General features: G+C 37.2%; 1 protein-coding gene across 8 annotated transcripts in view; it reads left to right on the forward strand.

Annotated features, from left to right (window-relative positions):
* SPAG9 (sperm associated antigen 9) overlaps nucleotides 1-20,823 on the forward strand; it is a 117,247-nt gene that overhangs the window by 23,491 nt on the left and 72,933 nt on the right. For all 8 annotated transcript variants that reach the window (XM_045836638.1, XM_045836642.1, XM_045836639.1 and 5 more), the window contains exons 2-3: nucleotides 3,838-3,958; nucleotides 18,108-18,178. In XM_045836638.1, the coding sequence (XP_045692594.1) occupies nucleotides 3,838-3,958; nucleotides 18,108-18,178 (192 nt within the window). The remainder of the gene's footprint in view (nucleotides 1-3,837; nucleotides 3,959-18,107; nucleotides 18,179-20,823) is intronic.

Raw genomic sequence — 20,823 nt, forward strand, 5'->3', positions numbered from 1 at the left:
CTTGTTTGAAAGCTTCGTCCGGTTTCTCTCTTTTCTTGTATTCACTATAACCACTGCTCCTTCTGTGTATAGTCGTCTTTAGATTCTATTCTGGAGAAATAAACAATGGTTGTTTGAGGCTTCTAAGAAGAAGCCTCACAAATATGGAATATTTTAATAGTAAAGTGTAGGGCAGGGCTACTAAATCAGGTGTTTGTAGAAGGATTTGAGGGATCTCTGAGCCCCTGAGAAAAATAGGCATAATTTGGGGTGGATGAGGGCATTTTCCCCAGGGAAACATGGTTCATGGATGTATCAAGTTCCCAAATGGGCCTGTGGACCCCAAGCGACTAAGAACCAGTGTTTCAACTCAGATGTCCTTCAATGGATAGTCGAATAAAGAAGATGTGTTATATACACATACACACTCACAGCAGAATGCTACTTAGCCATGAAAAGATGAAATACTGCCATTTGCAACATGTATGGATCTTGACAGTATCGTTCTGAGTGAAGTAAGTCAGATGGAAGAGGACAAGAACTATATGATTTCATTCATATGTGGGATATAAAACAGAAGCAGCACATGAACAAACAAAACAAACTCCCTTCTCCCCCAAGCTCGCAGATACAGGCAGTTACCTGAGGGAAGAGGGATGAAGGGCAGATGAAGAGGATACAGGACAAATATATGGTGGCAGGAGGAGACTAGACTTTGGGTGTTGAGTATACAATAGGATATACAGACATACTATAAAGTTGTATATCTGAAATCCATATAATGTTATAACGAGTGTACCCCAATAAATTTAATTAAAAAAAAAGGAACCAATGCTCTAGAGGTGGTTGGTTTCAAACTTCAAGGATAAGAAAAACATTGGTTAGTGGTAGGAGGAAGTCAGATGTTTCTTGAGAAAAAGTAGATGACTATGTTAGAATGCTTTCAGTTTCTTGAAACCTATTCAAACAAGCTTAAATGAAATAGGAATTTATTGGTTTATGTAACTAGGGGGGGAAACCCCAAAACAAAAAGGACTGGAAATGCTGGGTCCAGGAACTGCTGAATCTCAAATGGTATCTTTATACAAGGTTTTATTCCCCCTTGCTCTTTGTTTTCCTTTATTTTGGGTTTATTCTCAGACATGCTGTTTCCATATGTTAGAAAAGATGGCTGTCTGCAGCTTAAGCCTGCTAGGTTCTTAGAGTTTGTGATTCCAGAGGAAGAGGGGATATGTGGTATTTTCCCAAATAACAGACAGATGTCCCAGGGAGGACCCTGACCAGTGTGTTCAAGCCTTGGGCCCACCCATAGGAAGATGGAGCCTCACCGATCCAGTTTTATGAACTGAATAGAACTAGGGCGAAACAGGAGAAGTTCCTCTGAGGAGACATTGTGTATAGACAAAAATCAACTTCTGCAGTGATTGAAAAGTTTTAGGACAGATGGACAAAAAATTTTCATATTAAAACTAAGGTATATTTAGTGACATATAAGGTTTTTTGTGAACTCTACATTTTTCTATGTGGTTTCAGTGTTTCATTCTGAGTTTTTTGTTGTCGTTTAACAAACATTTGAGCACCTGCTATGAGCCGCCATCATTCTTTGTACTGGGTCTACAACAGCAAACAAAACCGAAAATCCCTGCCCTTATGGAGCCTATATTTTAGTGAGACAAGGCCGATAATAAATACGATAAATTACTAAAATACAGTGTTTCTGATAAGGATAAGTGCTATAGATGAAAAAACAAACGGAATTAGGGAGTGGTCATGCAGTTTAAAATACGATGGACAAGGAAAGTCTTTGTAAAAGGCTGGGATTTGAACAAAGATGTTGAGGTGAGGAGGGGGTGAGCCATTTAGATACCTGGAGGAAGAGAATTCCCGGCAGGAGGAAGAGGAAGCCAGTGCAAAGGCTTGGAGCATCTGAGGAACTGCAGGTAGGGTTGTATCAGTATGTGGAGGAGTGGGGAAGAGGAGGAGGGAGAGTACTCGAGGATGACCTCAAAGAGGTGAGGGGATGGTAGTTTGTGTTGGTCCTTCCTTGAAGGCTATGATGAGGAGTTCGCGAGAATGTCAGCAATCATCCGATTTTGAGCAGAGGCGTAAACTGATCTGCTATACGTTTTGCTGTTGTTCATTTGATCTGTGTTACTTTTTAAAGGGTCACTCTAACTATTGTATTGAGAATGCATTGTAGAGGGGGCAAGGGTGGAAGGAAACCAGTTAGGAGGCTATTACTATCAAATTAATCTAGGAAGTAAATAATGAGTGGGCACAGACCAGGCTATGGGTGGAGGTGAGGAAAAGTGGTTGGATCTGAAGGTAGATTTGCTGATGAGATGTTAGAGGAAGAGAAAAATCAAAGCTGACTCTAAAGTCAGCTTTGGGCCTGAGCAAATGACCACAGTGATTTAATGAGCTAGGTAAGACCAGGAGAAATGAGTGTTGATATGGCATGTTTAAGATGCTTATTAGATATTCAAATGCAGGTCAGTAGACACTTGGACATACTAATCTGGAATTCATTACTGGGCCAGAGATTGGCCTAGAAATTTGGAGGTTGTCAGCATGTAGTTAGTATTTAAAGCCATGAACCTAGATGAGGTCACAAGGAAATAAGAGTAAACAACGAAGAGGAAAAGTGGTCCAAGAACTGAGCTTGTCAATGTTAAGAAGTTTGGGGAGAAGAGGAAAAATCAACGAAGAAAACCAAGAATGAGCAGCGGTAAAATAATGGAAAAGAAGGAAAAGTCATGGAAGCCAGATTTAAAAAAAATTTTTTTTAAGAGAAAGGCATTTGTTTTTAAGATTTTATTTATTTTAGAGAGAGTGGGAGGGAGGGAGAAAGAGAGGGAGAGAAACATCAATGTGTGGTTGCCTCTTGCATGCCCCCTAGGGGACCTGGCCCTCAATCCAGGTAGGGAATCAAACCAGCAACCCTTTGGTTCACAGACCAGCACTCATTCCACTGAGCCACACCAACCAAGGCAAAAAATAAAAAATAAAAACATTTTAAGGAGTGAGTGATCAATTGTCAAATGATGCTGATTAAGATGAAGATTGAGATTTGATAATTATATTCAATGATAATCTCCTTGATGAAAACAGTTTTAGTAAATTAAATTTGGTGGGGATATTTCTAGCACATGTTCTTTTTCTTAGGAATTTATTTATTTGTAAAGGATTTTATTTATTTATTTTTAGATAGAGGAGAAGGGAGGGAGAAGGAGAGGGAGAGAAACATCAATGTGTGGTTGCCTCTTGCATACCCCCTATTGGCGACCTGACCTGCAACCCAGGCAGGTGCCCTGACTGGGAATTGAACCAGTGACACTTTGGTTTGCAGGCCAGCACTCAGTCCACTGAGCCACACTAGCCAGGGCTTTTTCTTAGGAATTTAAATTCTATGGTTCACGTACTCTAGAAGATTATCCATTAATCAAATAATCATTTAACAAGTATTTATTGCTATTTCATCATCCTTTGGTTCTCTATTTGTTGTACATGTTAAGTATAAAATATGTAAAAATTTGTAACTTGAATACAGATGGGTATGCAGGTATACTAGTAAATGGATTTATATTTTGAGGGTAGGGTATACAAATATGTATTTGCTTTTGCATGCCTATTATATGAAGTGAAAACATTCATAAACAGATTATTTTGTCAGCTTTTCCTTCTCTATTTGAAGGGTTTAAAACTTAATTTTTATAGAGAAACAAAAAATCAACCTAAATTTATGATTTTGAGACCTTTTCGAGTAGTTAATGCTGAATTGTGATACCAAGAACACAGGATTTGATGTTAAAACATTTTCGTTTTGCTGATGAAAATAATAAATATTTCTTTTATTAGAAATTCATTGAATTTGAAGACTCTCAAGAACAGGAAAAAAAGGATTTACAGACCCGAGTGGAATCTTTAGAATCTCAAACAAGACAACTTGAACTGAAAGCAAAAAACTATGCTGACCAGAGTAAGTAAAAATACCTCTCTTCATAAGTACACATTAAAGAGTGGGCTGTAATAGTGCAATGACTCATCCTGACATTTGACTAGGGTTCCAAATATATGCTTGGAATTGTCATCCCAGTCTCAAGAGTGAGACCTGGGAGCTAGGTTCTGTTCTTTTTTGTTCCCGTTTTCACGTGGCACCCTGGCCTGCAGAAACAACTAAATAAAAAATACCTGTAAGACTTTCTTCAATTTTGCTCTCAGCCTTTGTTTGTAGTTAACATTATGCTGTATCCACTATGCAGGATTCTGGGGTGTATGCATGCAGATCTTTTTTTTTTTAATTGACTGATTTTAGAGATAGAATGAGAAACATTTGTTGTTCCTCTTACTGATGCATTTATTGGTTGCATCTTGTGTATGCCCTGACTGGGGATCAGACCCACAGCCCTGGTGCATTGGGATGACACTAACCACCTGAGCTGCCCAGCCAAGCCCATTTCTTCTAATTTTGATCAAGTACACAAAGTTTCATTGGTTTCTCTATTGTTTTAGGGCTCACAAATGTAAGAGAAACTCTAGCTTTGAAATATGTGTAAAAAATGACTGAATTCTCTTTTTTGTTCCTTTGTAGTGGAAAACTGAGGGCATTTAGATGATCATTTTTCAGAGTCATTTTATTTTAGTGTAATTTTATATATTTTTCTTGGCTTAAAAACAATTACTGGCCCTGGCCTGTGTGGCTCAGTGGATTGAGTGCCAGTCTATGAACTGAGAGGTTCTTGGTTTGATTCCTGGTCAGGGCACATGCCTGGGTTGCAGGCTGGGAGAGGCAGTCTATCGCTGTTTCTCTCGCACGTTGATTACTCGTTTTCTCCCTCCCTTCTCTTTCCAAAGTATAAATAAAATCTTTAAAAAATTAAAAATAAAAAAATTACTATTTCAAACCCCAAGAATGTTTTCCCCTTTTGGACTAATGAAAATGGTCCTAATTAAGTCAAAATTAGAAAAAAGAAATTAGGGAGAGTTGTTTTTTTTATTTATTGTTGACCCAATTACAGATGTTCCCCATACCTCCCTCCCCCCAAACCCACACCTTAGGGGAGAAACTTGGGGGCCTGTTTTCAGGTTTGATGCAAGTGGGCAGAGTGCTCTCCAGCTTTTCATCTCAGCACTGTACTTTCAGAATCTTAGGGAGCCACAGATGGCCAGCAGTTACCCTTTCCCACATCGCCCACCAAGTGTACATACGGGCTTGCTGGTGAGGGACTGGCATGCAGGGTGGATAACCTTCACTACCAGGCTTGCATGCAGTGTGTGTGATAACTGACTGCTCCCTCTAGGACAGTGGAAGAGCCTAGAATCACTGTGAATCTGGAGTTCAGGCATTCCAGAATTCAGAGAGAACTCAGGCAGCTGGCTGTTAAGCAGGTGTCATAGAAGGGAACTGATGGATGTTTGGTAACAGAAGACACCTAGAGTGATACAGAATAAGCCATGTGTCATATTGTTGTATTTTTAAGCTTATAGATACCTTGACTGCTATACCCTTTCTTTGTTAACACAGAATACACCAAATGACTTATATCATTTTACTATAGAAATGTGAGGTCTTAGAGAGCTTCATACACTGACAAATAAATATATTCCTGGAGTCACATTACTGTGGGTACCACTCATCTAGTGGCAGTTAAACTTTTGGTATGTTTACCAAACATACCAAAGCTTGAGTATTTTCTATTTAAAGAAGAAGAATTAGCTATTGGAGATATTTTAATCCTAACTTGATTATGTTTTCATATCAGGTATTTAGTATTTTAGAACCAAACACTAATGGCACAGTTAACAGAACCATCCTCCCATGATTTTATTTATTAAATTTTCCTCTTGATTTCTGAAAGGAGTACCAAGTTTGAGATAAAGAACTTTTTAAAATTACCCAGTATAAAGACACTCGTTGCCTAGAATTCTTTTATGCATTAATTAATTTTATTCTATGATAAGGGATTTATTAAAAAAAGAATTACCTTGTACTTTAAATTGCATTATTGATATTAAAGTCTGTAAAAACATCTCATTTAAATTCAAAGGAGATACTGCTGTTTTTTTTCCACAAAACTAACCAAAAGGAATGAATTACTAATTTTTTAAAATACACTGTATCTTTTCTATTACTAAAAATTTAAAAACTTACTTTCCTGTTCCTTTCTAGTTAATATAAATAACATATAGTTGTCTCTTCATTAAGATTTGTTACCCAGTTCAGTGAATCATCTACCTTTTTTGGAATTGTCTTGTTCTGTGGTCTCTAGTCTCTCTCAAAAGTACTGATTACTGTTTTCTATTTTAATTCAAAGTGAGTTTTAAAAATAAGGTATCTTGCCCTTGCTGGTGTGGCTCAGTGGATTGAGCGCAGTCTGTGAACCAAAGGGTCGCAGGTTCAATTCCCAGTCAGGGCACACGCCTGGATTGTGGACCAGGTCCCCAGTGGGGGCCACATGAGAGGCAACCGCACATTGATGTTTCTCTCTGTTTCTTCCTCCCTTCCCCTCTCTAAAAATATAAATAAATAAAATCTAAAAAAATTAAAAAGAATAAAAAAATGAGGTATCTTTTCATTTTAAGGTACCTTTTTAAAATAATTGATACTGGTAATTCTCTAGGGAAGTGATGAGGAAATTCTTCACCAAGTAACCAAGTATAGGATACAATGTTGAACTACATTTGTTCTGAAAACATTATTTTTGTTATTAATATCTCCCTCTGAGAGTCTCATATCTCATTTTGAGATAAATTTTGGTGTCTAAATTATAATTAAAGAAGTTATAGCTGTGGTTAATCATAACGGACCATTCAGCCCTGACTGGGGTGGCTCAGTTGGTTGGGCATCTTGCTGCAAAGTAAAAGGTTGTTGGTTTGATTCCCAGTCCAGGCACATACCTGGGTTGTTTGTTCGGTCCCTGGTTGTGGGGAGTGTACGAGAGGCAACCAATGAATGTTTCTTGTGCATCAATGTTTCTTTCCCTCTCTTTCTCCCTCTCTTCCCTTCCCTCTAAAAATAAATAAATAAATAAATAAATAAATAAATAAATAAATAACTCTGGCTGGTGTGGCCCAGTGGGTTGGGCGTCATCCTGCAAACCAATAGTGTCCACATTTGATTCCCAGTGAGGGCACATGTCTGGATTGCAGGTCAGGTCCCTGGATGGGAGCATGGGAAAGGAAACCAGTGTTTCTTTCCCTTTCTCCCTCCCTTCCCCTTTCTCTAAAAATAAATAAAATCTTTAAACAAACAAACAAACAAACAAATAGAATCTTACGGGGGTCGGGGAGGAACAAGCCACCCTCCCCCGAGACCATTCAGATGCCCAAAACTAATTAACGCTAAATCTCAGTCCATGAGCTGAAGCTGTAAGGAGCCTTCTTTTATGAATGCTTTGGGACTTACTCCCTTCTATGATACCTTGGAGTTTTACTTTGTTTTCCATCTGATTGTTTTCCTCTTCTATTTTTCTCTCAGTCTTCACTGGATATGATGTGAAATCTTATTATATCTTAATTTTTTCTTTCTAGTCTTTACCACATTTAAACATCTGAGAAATATTTTAGAGGGAAAATAGTTTGCATACTTTTTCATTATACTTCTTTAGCTTTCTTCCCCCAAATCTCCAATTATGTGTCAAAGCCCCTTATTTTTCAAAAAGGTGGTGGCTGGAGGTCATCTTTAAGTATCATCAGTCCCCTCTCCTATTGGAAAACCAGGACAGGGAATATGTTTTTTTGAAGGATGAAAACATTTAAATGGGTGTATGTCATAGTATGTTGATTTTTTTTTGTGTAATAGGAAACAGTGTCTGGACTATTTAAGATTCTATTTTGTTTTTTGAAGCATATGTAGTGCTTTTTGTTAAAATTACTGTAACCCAACCTATTTTTTAACTTTTAAAATATTTTAAATGTATTTTTAAGTGTTCCTAATATGTGGTTTTAAATAAGGCCACAGAAATTACTGATGAGGATGCCTACAGTAGAGGAGGGATGGATTTTCTGGTTAGTGCTGTTTTTTGAGTGCCATATGATAATAGTATCTAATTTCTGTGCTTATACATGTTCTGGCAGTGTAACAGTCTTTAATTTTAAAAGACTGTCAATTCTGACTTATAAATATTTTAGGGCACATGTCCCTTTTAAAAAGTAGCCACAGTAAAAGTCCAAGTTCTGCTTTGAAGACTGCTTCCTATGTTAAAAGGGGAAATTTTGGTTGTAGTTACTTGCTATTTGAGAAGCAAGAAAATATCAAGAAATGGGAACTGAATTAAAGGACACAGTTTACAGCCTGTGATAGTCTAGAATCTCTCAGGTTGTCATATGATTTCACAGTATTGAGAAGTTGAGTACGTAACATTTTGTGGTCATGTTTGAGTTTGGAGAATTCTGGTTGCTCTTTCTTCAGAATTTGAACTACATAAGAAATATTTTTGTGTTTTATTTTTCAAAAATGTTGTATATTATTATTATATGGGAGTAACAATAATACTTCTCGGTAGTCAACATCTTGTGAGCCTTGAGGAAGAATCTGAAGTATATTTGGAGTGGAATAAGGAAGTAGTGGATTGAGAAAGACCTTTTGGTGCTTTTCAACCATTTAAGCGGTCTGCAGTTAACCAGCCTTGCTATTCATGGTGTGGCAGTAATGGGTTCTTCATCAGAAGATACTTTCTATTCATTAGTTCTGTTGTATATTGAGTATCTCTCTTGTAAGTCCAATACCTTAAATGAAGCAAGTAAATACAGACATTTTAATACAGTTAAAAATGTTAAACTACTATTGTATGCCTGATGTTTAGTCTAGGTCTATGGCTGTGATACAGAAGACTGTTACATGATCATTGCAGCCAAAGGAATCAGAGTTGTTTTGCGTGGTGGGGAAAGGTTATATATATGACCTTCTAGTCTTTTTTCCATATGTAGTTTTTATATCACTGCAGTTGGAGTATATATATAATTTTGTATCTTTTCCTTAACATTATCATATTTTCTTTGTTGTATAATCTTTATTATTTTTTTAAAAATTTACTTTTCAATTAGTTGGCAAACAAGGTTATATTAGTTATAGGGGTACAACATAGCGAGTAGACATCTATGTAACTTATGAAGTGATCACCATTAAGTCTAATACCCATCTGACGCCATACACAGTTATTACAGTATTATTGACTATATGTAGTCAGTAATTAATTTTTAAAAATGTCTGCCTGCACCCATCATCCAGAAGCTATGCCATCTGTTAAGCATTCTTTTTTCCCTGAGGAACTATGTTCTATTCTTTCCTCTAATGAGAATCATTTAGTGGTCACTTTGTTTTGTTTTATGTTGTCTACTCATAAATTCAGACCAAACTCAGAAGTGCAGCCATAATGACTGGTTTGGATCTTACCTGGGTAGCATATTTAAATTGTTTTTCTTTCATCCTCATTTTATACATATATAATGAATTATGATATGTTCTTGTAAGCTATCTCAAGTTTTTTGTGGAATGAAAGAATGAATCCAAGTAAAAATAAATACTGGTAAATTTAAAAGAAAAAACACAGAAAAACTTCTGTTGGTGGTTGGACATTTTTTCCAGTGTAGTGAATCATACTGCAGTGAATATTTTTTACACCTATAGGTTTTCCTCTCTTTATAATTTTCTTAGAATATATTTAAGGAAGTAGGTCAAAGAATTATGAATAGTGGTTCTTGATATATAATAGTGTTTGGTCATTTTTAATGTGAACAGAATTGGAGAAGTAAGGTTTAGTTGCATATTTTGTTTATAATAACTTATGAATTTGAGTCATTTTATATAACATATTAGCACCCATAGCTGATATAAAACCATTTACTATTCATTCTTTTGGGAAAAATTTGTTTCCCTCAAGCTTCTTGAGTTTACATTGGATGTCTTTTCTCTTGAATTGTGGGGGAAGGAGGCAGGATTTAGATGGCAGTGATTTTAAGCTATTTGAAGATTCTTTTCAGATTCTGCCCATTCTTCCTTGGAATGAAAATGCCATTTTTAAATATTAAATAGAAAAATGTTTTGACAACTGAAGACATTTGGGGTAGAGTCTTGTACTCTGATCTTTCTACCCTTTATGTTCCCTATATAACATTCATTTCCTCTTTAAATTTGGTATTAGATCTTAGTCTGATAAGAAAACTTTAGCCCTGGCTGGTGTGGCTCAGTGGACTGAATGCTGGGCTACTAACCAAAGGGTTGCTAGTTTGATTCCCAGTTAGGGCACATGCCTGGGTTGCGGGCTAGGTCCCCAGTAGGGGGCATACAAGAGGCAACCACACATTGATGTTCCCTTCTCTTTCTCTCTCCCCTCTCTCTAAAAATAAATAAATAAAATCTTAAAATAAAGAAGAAAGAAAGAAAGCTTCAAGCCTTTACCATGAAATACTTCTTATTGTACAGAAGACACTTCTTATTTCTTGGTCATAAGAATTTACACACTACTAACCCTGGCTGGTGTGGTTCAGTGGATTGAGCGTCAGCCTGTGAACCAAAGGGGCACTGGTTCTATTCCCGATTCCTGGTCAGGGCACATGCCTGGGTTATGCTCAGGTCCCACTTGGGGGCATGCAAAGGGCAACTGATTGATATTTCTCTCCCTCTCTTTCTCTCTCCCTTTCCCTCTCTGTAAAAATAAATAAAGTCTTTAATAAAAAGAATTTACACACCAGTAGATGGAAGGTATAGGGAAGTTGTATAATCGTTAACATAATTTTTGTTTTAAAGGAATAAATGGCTTAAAACAGACCACATTTGGGCATTATTTACAAGCAAAGTCTATTAATGATATGACTGATATAGTGAGAATTTCCACAACACAGAAAAAAATTCATTTTTAAGTATAGTTTATACCGAAGTTAATAGTTAAGAACACCTAAATATTTTCTGTCAGTATTTTTCAAATCACTAAAAAAGGGAAAAAACCTTTCAGGCCAATAAAAGGTTTTATCAGCCTCTTTATTGTGCTTTGCAATTGACAATGAATGTTAATATTCTCAGAATTTGAATAATACTATAATTGGTCACTTTTCCCACTTTTAATTTTATCTTGTGAATAGGCAATTCTATCTACATTATTTGCAAATGATTAAAGTAGATAACTGATGACATACTTTCATTGAAAGGCAGCTTTAAATAAGGCAGATTTAGGAGTTTACATCTTCTGATTTTAAAAAATGACAAAAATAAAATTTGTTGTATAGAAAGTAACTTTTAGTTGATTTAAGTTAAATGTAGTTCTCTGCTATATTAAGAATATACATTTAGTGTACTTTGCTTAAGGGTGTTTCTTTTTTTAGAGCTTGTCTATGAGAAGGAAAGCAGAAAATTAGGCGCAAGATAATTTATGCAAAACACTTAACATGTCATTAGTTCTGCTTTAGTAGGTAACATCCCGTGTGATCTTCAGATGTGTTTTCTGTTTTATTATTTGTATTTGTATTTGGACTCTTTTCATTTCTGTAGTCCAGTGTTAGCTATTGAGAACCTTAAGGTTGTAGTTTATAATTAATATCTAAAACTAAAGCTTTCATAGAAAATTAACTTTATGAGTAAAGGTTAAAAGATTTACGGTGATTTACCTTAGAAAACAGAATAGAAATGACTGACTGCTCCATCAGACAGGTAAAGGTATGGCTAAGGAAGATAACCAAGTAGTTCTTCTGTTGTCTGGGCAGATTGAAATAGAGACAATGGTTGGTTGTGGTTGATCATAAGGTTGATCATAAAGAAGTATTTCTTGACCATGGAGGGGAACACAGGAGTGTGTGCTGAGGGAAAGCATGGACTCTTTCTGCACAGAGGCTTTTGGGAGGAGAGTAGTTACCCGTTTGTCATGTATGGCAGGGCAGCACCCTTGAGTCAGGGACTGGATCAGATTGCTAACGCCCCGCCACTGGGAATCTTTGAAGTTATCCTGCTCTCTTTTAAGGATGTGATCATATCAATTCATGAGAATACTTTAGAATTTCACAGTGTATCATTGAGTAATAACATAATATCTGTCTGAAAATCCTTTGAAATTTAGAGATATGGTGAAGGCTTAGTTGGTAGAGGAGAGGTTTTTATTATTGTTTTGATGTGGTTGTCTGGGATTTGTTTAGTGTTAAGTAGCATTGGATTCTTACCTGTTGAAACTTTTGATGGTAAATTCTTGAAGGAAAAGCTTCTGAAAGACCAATGTCAGTCTGCTGAGGCCAGTAACACTTGGATTGTCTGCCTTCCCTGGATAGTGAGGACTGAAAATTCCTTCTGAGAAGGCAAACGATGAGTTGGATATGGCGCTCTAGCAGGTCTGTTTCTCTTTCTCCCCCCGTAGGCCTATCAGCAGTCTGATGGGGCAGAAGACAACAGAGATGGAAGGTGTTCCAAACTTGGCAAAGGCCATCATTCTAAGGAGGTAAGCTCTGATTTCGAGCAGGGAGAGCAGGTGGCTCTTCCTGTCTTAATCATATCTCCTTGCTCCTTGGAAAGAGGGGTAGAGAGAAAGAGAATGTAAAACAAGCTGAAGTATCTCCATTGGCTATCATAAGGGGGAAATTTTGGATTAATATTTTGATTCTTTTTTTTTCTTTGCCCTTCCCCCTTTCTAAGGTGCTTTGTTTTGTTTTGTTTTCTCCCTAGAATATTTGCAGTTTAAAAAAATGGCTGATTAGCTATCTGTTGTTTTGGAATAGGAAGGATGAAGAGACTATTATTTCCAGTTAATCTCATGTTGTGGCTATTGTGATGAGTAAAATGATAAGGTTTTAGGATTTTTTCCTGAGATCATTTTGAGGTTTGGGTTCACATGGGAACTATTATTAAACAAGAAACGATCTTCTAGTGCACTTCAGATAAACTGCAACGACTTAAGCATAGGTTAATTTTACAGCACTTAGGGTTTTCAGGGGTGTGTACCATTCTCACTCAGGTGGGCATGTCTTTCCCGCTTTCCCTTTCCTTCTCCTTCCCTTTTGCTTTGCCTCTTACTAACAATCACTTGGTGGCACTCAGGTCTTCGAAGAGGGCCTCTTCCCAGCATTTAAAAGTACTTCTCAGTTAAATACTATATCTCATGGGAGTTAGGCCTTAAGAAAACAGAGTCCTTTGACTACGTGGTCATACTGAATATTATTGTAAGTATTTTCAGAAAAGAGTGAGAGGCTATCAATTTGTATTATATGATCTGTGGTTAGTTCATATACTTAAAAAAGATAATACTAATCTTTAGAATCACAGCACAGGTAAAGAAAACATGAAATATGTTAAGTCATAACTAGTTTTTTGTCAGGGTACTTGCTGAAGGTGTTAGGTTGGAATGAATAATTGCCAGACTAACATGCAGAAAATCATCCAGAATAACGAAGACACAAACTATGCCACAAAATACATATGTATTGACTCAAATGTTGTATGTTATTTGTTGTTCCTGTGAAGTTTAAAGTGGATGTTCCCCATGGAAGGGTGGCTCCTTTGACAACACAGGCTCTTTTCAGCTTTCAGCTACAAGTCAGCCAGTCATGTATGTTAAGTCAGAGGAGAGGGGAAAGGAAGTGGAGCATTATGTGTGGGAGGTTTTTATTGGGTCAGCCCCAGGAGTGGCACATGTAGTTTCAGTATATGTATATGTGTATAGATGTATGTCGTATTGTCAGGATTAAAAAAACAACAACAATGTGGCAGGGTTTTGCTCAGTCGGTCACTGTCTGGCTTTACCCAGACTACTGTTTTGAGAATACCAGGGAGCAAAGGCTACAGCAGAGACACTGGTCAGGAGACACTTGTGGTAATTCAGGCAAGAGGTGATGTCTTAGATCAAGGTGAGTGTGATGGAGATGGTAAAAAGTGGTCAGAATTTAGGTTTATTATGAAGGTAAAACAGTTTGCTGATAGATTGGATATGTGATGTGAGGGAAAGGGAACAACTAAAGAATAACTGAAGATTTTTGCCAAAGAAGAGTATGGAAAAGAGGAAAGAGGTTTGGGAGAGACAGTCAGTTCGGTTTTGGCTTTGTTGACATGGTAGTGGCATATTGGAAGTTGTTTTGTATTTTTTGTTCTCAGATATAGCAATATTCAACATCCTCCCCTTCAGTTCCAGGCACCATCCATGTCAGTACATATAGATATACTGCATTGCTTTCAACATTTCCTTTTGTTGTATTTGAAACATGTGTGCTCAGGCAGTACTTTGCACCCTTTACAAATATTAACTCACTCAAGGCTAACCTCAGCTCTGATGTGCTGTCATTATTCGTCAGTTACAAATAAGTAAACTGAGGCCCAGAGAGGTTAACATACCTAAGACAACATAACTTGGAACTAGCGAAGCCACAACTACATCGTAATTCACTTCACCAACCAACTAATGACAGATCTGGGGGGTAGTTCCACTTTGGGAGTTACTATATGTTGCATAGAACATCCATTTTCGTATCTTTGGACATTGGTGTGTTTTAAATAAGAATGGTAATACTAGGTCAAAAGATACACACATTGCCTATTTTAACAGATATCACCAACGTGACCTTCAAAAGAATAATTCCAGTTTATCTTCCCAGGATGCCTATCTTTGTTCTTTTTGTAATTATCTAATCTGGTAACATTTTTGCTCATCTACTTATATTGTTTTGTTTTTTTTTTAAGATTTTATTTATTTATTTTCAGAGAGGGAACGTGAGAGAAAAAGAAAGGGAGAAAAATATCAGCATGCAAGAGAAACATCAATCAGTTGCCTCTTGCACACTCCCAACTGGGGACCCGGCCCACAACCCAGGCATGTGCCCTAGCAGGGAATTGAATTGTCAACCTTTCTGCTTGTAGGCTGGTACTCAATCCACTGAGCACACCAGCCAGGACTGCCTATACATTTTAACGATGAATAAGCACACCTTGTTTGTAATGGTTCTGAATAGTCTGATTAAATCCTGTTGGATTTATAGCAGTTGCTGGAGAACATAAACAATAACAAGTATTGAAGCCAAGGGAAGTTTCCATGTGAATGGAAATACACTGTGTTTGGACCGGGATGGAGTGAGGTTGTATTCGTCAGATTGCTAACTCCTCCCCAAAGGTAACCAGTATCCTGACTTGTAATACATTTGATTAGTTCCATATGTGTTTACACTTTTTTTTATCCTCACCCAAGGACATTTATTTTAAAAGACTTTATTTACTTATTTTTAGAGAGAGAGGAAGGGAGGGAGAAGAAGAAGGAGAGAAACATTAATGTGTGATTGTCACTCGCACACCCCCTATGGGCGACCTGGCCCATAACCTAGGCATGTGCTCTAACTGGGAATGGAACCAGTGACCCTTCAGTTCACAGCACTCAATCCAGTGAGCCACACCAGCCAGGGCTTGCTTTTTTTTTTTTTTTTTGCATTTCTTTTAGATAGAGGTGGGCAAGGAGAGAGAGAGAGAGAAACATCGATTGGTTGCCTTCTTGGTCATCTTCTGACCAGGAATCTAACCCACCACTTGTGCCCTGACCAGGAATGGAGCCCTCAACCTTTCCATCTACAGGAGGACGCTCCAACCAACTGAGCCTCACTAGCCAGAATGAACTTTGTATTCTTTTGCTTCTGCTGCTTTCCCTCAATATCCTGTTTGTGAGATTAGTCCATGATGTGTCTAGCAATAATTTGGTCATCTCATTGTTGTGTAGTATTCTACTACATGAATTTTTAAACATATTGCTGTTGATAGTTTCCAGGTTTGGATTATTACAATAGTACTACTTTGAGCACTGTTTTAACTGCCCTTTGATGGACATACTTACATACTTCTTAGCAATTAAGTTGTCATAGGATTGTCAAATATTCAACTTTATTAAATCTTGCCAGTTTTCAAATTGGACATACCAGTTCATACTCCCATCAGCAGTGTATGTGAGTTCCTGTTGCTTCACCAGCACTGGATGCATTGTGTTTTTCATTTGTGCTATTCTGACAGGTATGCAGTGGTCTTGCATTTGGTTTTAAAATGCATTTCCATGATTACTAAAGTTGGGCATGTATTTTACTTAGCATTTTTATACCTTTGAGTTGAAGTACCTGTCTGTGACTAGGTTCTTTTCATAAGTACTCTACTTTTTTTTATGAGTAAAATTTTAAAGTAGGCTCCCATATATAAAACAGAGTATTATATAAAGAGCATTTCTTGAGAGGCAGCATTATAGCATGGTAATTCAAAACAGATTCTGGACCCAGGTTTCCTCCATCGGGAACCCTGATTTTCTCATTTATTAGCTCTGTGACTGTGGGCAAGTAAGTTACTGGACTCCTTTTCTGCTTTGGTTACCTTGTTTCTAAAATGAATATAATAAGGCTTTCATCATAAGATTGGTGTCTGGCTCAAATAAGTTAGTTTATGTAACATGTCAGACAGTGCATGGTACATAATAAGTACTAATAGTGTTAGCTGTTAGTAGTGGTAGTGGTGGTAATATAAATTTATTTTAAGGATTCACACCAAATTAGCTGACAAGAATAACAAGGTTTTAGTGTGGGACACAAATTTGAAATTGAAGGTTATAGATAATAGTCGTGGTTTATTTTAGCCTTAGCCTCCAGTTTTTTGTTTTCTTGGTTGGATAATACCGAGAAAATCTTGAAGATGTGCAATTAAAAATAGATAAGGTTTACCCAGCAGTTTTAGGATTAAGCTTTTAGACCAGATTGACAAGTAGTAGAAACTGTTACTAAATGTCTCAATTTGCTTGGATTTACTCTTTTCATGTAAAAAGCAGAGAAGTAGCACTAAAAATTACGGTTTCGATATCTATTGTGTTATCACAACACATCTGCATTACAAGTTTGCTTTCTCTTGTTCTCAGCCGCAGGATGAGTAGCACCTGTACTAAACCCTTGCTTGGCACAACAATGTGCGCATCATGGGGACTGTAATGTGTGTTTACTCACTGGTGTAAATTTAATGAGCCAAATTAGAGATTTGATTAGAAACAAATCGGAAGTCAGAGCTACAGTTTTCCTAATTAGTAACATATTTTCAAGATACTCAAATGAAGGTGGCAAGAAAAGCTGCGCAAACCATTATGAGTTTATCAAGCAGCACACAGTGTTGTTTCGTATCTGCTGTGTTCACACAGTCACAGATTATCACTTGCAAACTGCCTTGTGTATTCGCAGGTAGCTGACCCTTACACCAGGAGAGTTTCTAACTAATGTCAGGCGTTCAGACAGACTTAAATGAGTATCTGACAGGCTCCTCTAGCACCAGCTGTATTTCTCCCCAGCAGACTGCCTCCTACTACTTCTCAGCCAGTGTGGGCTCCTCCAGGCGGGCCACCCCCCCCCCCCCCCCCGCCTTGCCAGCAGCATGGATTTCTGTTCCCATCTCTGTGGTGATAGTGCCTGGGACACTCCTATTATCATCGTCTATTTTGAGTGCTGCAGTTTCTTCATGGTCCTGCTTGAACTCCACCTTCTCTCAGAGTCAGTCCTCTCTGTTATCATTCTTTCCTGTGAAATCCTGTCCGAGCAATCTAAAACTTTTTAGATTTTTTAAAGACTTTTTTTCGAGTCTAAAACTTTTGTTTGATATCATAAAGTAGTGCTCTGTGAGCACTTCCCCAAATCAGTGCCCGTCACACACTCCATCAGCAGAGGGAGCTAAATAAAAGATGATGAATCCCTGCAATTAAGACTCAAAGCAGAAGTATTCCAATGCTTAAAAACAGTGGCATTTTCACACACAGCTCTGTAGGGAAAAAAGAGCTTGAATAATGTTAGAAATCAAAGATTTGGGCCCTAATCCCAGGTTAAAACTTCTATGAGGTGATTTGCAAAGTGCTTTTGAAAGAGTTAATTTTATACCATTTAAAAAACCTATTTAGGGGGATGACCTGATAAACTTTAAACCTATGTGTGTTAGGAGAGGCGTTCTGCTGTTTAATTTTTTTAAATCCAGTTTATCTCCCCTCTGAAAGTTTTATTTATTAGGGATGATAAAATGAGGTTGCTAGCTCTGTGAAGAATTTCATATGCAGCACTGAGTCCTAAAGTTGCTAAGGATCATGGCTAACTCATTCCAAGATTTTAAGATGGAATTTTCAAGTAAATTTTTTATATTTTGTTTTGATTAAGTGTATGTATCTTAATTTCAGTTAGCAGACTTGAAGAAAGAGAAGCAGAACTGAAGAAAGAATATAATGCATTACATCAAAGACACACTGAGGTGGGTTTTTGGGTCATTCTTACCATGCTGATGATATTGAGTACAAAAAAACCTTAGGAATTATGTCTTAAGTTTTCTGTGAAAACCAGCTAGTATGATTCTTGGGGATAATTTTCGGAAAACATTAAATTTCATGTAGCATTTGCCTAATTACCAAATGTTGATTTTTAATGTTTTTTATTTGGAATTGACTTTTCACTTGATGAATAGTGTGCCTCCGGCGGTTGTTCCTGTGGCTGGTCGAGTGAAAACTTAGGTGTGCATAATCAAAGGTGTACACGATGCTAACATGAGAGAATTGGTTTAGTTTATCTTCTTAACAGTTGATAGATGATGGATTGGCCAATTGTGTGTAGGATTCTTGACATTTATAATTCAGATAAAGGACTTATTTGCCTTAATCTTACAACAAATAATATAAACACAAATTATAATGTGTTCAATCAAAATGACTCTAAAACAGGTTTTCTGCATGAAATTTCAGTGCTTTAATAGGACAGTGCCTCCTACTATATCATAGCACTTACATATGTAAAGTCACAAAGCCAAAATTTTGATATTTTTCAGTATTTTAATTTAATAACCCCAGTACATAATCTACTAGTAAGTTAGAAAATGTACTTGGGTGTTTTTTTTTAACATGTTATGATTCTCTGTCAGCCTTTCATTTGTTGCTTTTGTTTATATCTCCTTAATGTGAAAATTGTTTCTATTGTATCATGATCACCTTGGGGGTCACATATTTAAATATATAGAGCTTCCATAGATGCATGCACTATTTGTTACAAGAAAAAAGTAAGAATTCCTCTATTTTCCCCTTTCTAGTCCAGTCTCTCCCATGATACAGACAGTTCCAGTCTTTAGCTCCCCTTTTTTCTTTCACTAGTTTGTGTGATCTCTTATCCTGCTTCTAGTGGAGACCTATGTATTGTTGCTTTTCAGGGAGATAAAACCCACTGCGCTCGGTTTTATTGGCTTTGGAATAATGTGCTTAAAACGTTCTTGGAGAGGGGTTTGAATTTCCTTCTGACATAAAGGTTTGATATCACTATCTTAGCTTACATAGCCACACACAAAGCATGAAGTGTCACAGAATTGAAATTCAGTGGCAGAGGGAAAAGATTGGCCACAGAGGGCTGGAACCATAGAGCTCTGGGAAGACAGGAACAGCTTCACAGAAGCCTTTCAGGATATAGAAAATACCCGCATTTTAGTGAGATGACACCTGGTGGAGATCAAGACTGTTAAAATAACGATTGGTAAAGGCCTATTGTTGGTTCTTTTTACACCATTCATTTCAGTGTCTGAACAATGCCTTGTACATGGTGTTTACTAGTAGTGCTTATCAATGCTATGTTTGGGGGAATATGTGTATGTACCAGAAATAACTGATAGTGATGAATAATCCTTTTTTTAAAAAATTCTAACCTTTGTAATAATTGAGGATTATTAAAGTATGATGTGTTAAACTGAAGAGTGCATAAAATACATGCATTCTTGAAAAATCACCATAAAGTGAAATTTCATAATTTTTCTCACTTATTTTACTTTTTATTTTATTTATTTATTTTTAGAGAAATGGGATGGGAGGAAGAAGCAGAGAGGGAGAAACCGCTTTGTGCAAGAGATTCTCGAATGGGTTGCCTTTCACATGCCCTCAACTGGGGACCTAGCCTACAACCCAGGCATGTGCTCTGACTGGGAATTGAACCAGTGACCTTTCAGTTTGCAAGCTGGGGCTCAATTCACTGAGCCACACCAACCAGGGCCATGTATTTACTTAATGAAAGTGATGTTGCTATAGAAAAGCAGCCTGACACCTTGAAATAAAAAGATATGGTAATTTTTTTGTCCTGTTCCTTCACAGAAGGATAGTTCCGGGAAGAAAAAAGATCCCAGGAGAACTCTTAAATTCTCCAATTCAAGACCTAGGCCTGTGCAGTTACCAAGGCTGATTTGGCGTGTAGCAGGGCACCTCTTTTCATCAGGTCCTCTCCCTCAGTCCCAGCAGTCCTACTCTCGACCCTGATGGGCTCCCTTTATTTTGCCCTGCCTCAAGGAACGTTCATGTAACACCGATACAGCTGCTTTGATATGTGGGTTTGTTCACTGGAGGCCACATTTTTCTGTATTTATACATCTGCCCAAGAAATGTCATTCAATTAGCAATTATAAATAGCTATCCAGTGCTAATGACCCAGGTGTCCTTGAAAGGTAAATTCTGGAAACCTTTAGGGAAAGGAAGTCTGAAGGACTTAACCTTCATTTTTTCACTATTATTACAAACTAAAGTAAGCATTTAAAATAGGCACAAAAATGTTTCAGTAGCACTTTCCAACACATTGTTTGCTGCTTAGGGAAAATCTATGGCTATTTTTGTAACATGAATAACTGTTCTTTAATCAAATCCAAAATTTTATACACATCACTGAAATTGCTTAAAAGAAAACATACTTAAAGAAGAGGGAAGTTGAGGAAATAATAAACATCAAGTAGTTGTGAGGCACTCGGCCACATGTGTACATACTCTTAACATTAATTCCCGAAAACTTGAGCCCTGGTCTTACATCAGGGAATATTTCAGTGCATTCTCATTTTATCCTCTGATCAAACCCACTTTACATATTCAAGTTTCAAAACAGTAT

Source organism: Phyllostomus hastatus, unplaced genomic scaffold, assembly GCF_019186645.2.
Source record: "Phyllostomus hastatus isolate PE091 unplaced genomic scaffold, TTU_PhHast_1.1 phas_contig_210, whole genome shotgun sequence".
Classification (NCBI taxonomy): domain Eukaryota; kingdom Metazoa; phylum Chordata; class Mammalia; order Chiroptera; family Phyllostomidae; genus Phyllostomus; species Phyllostomus hastatus.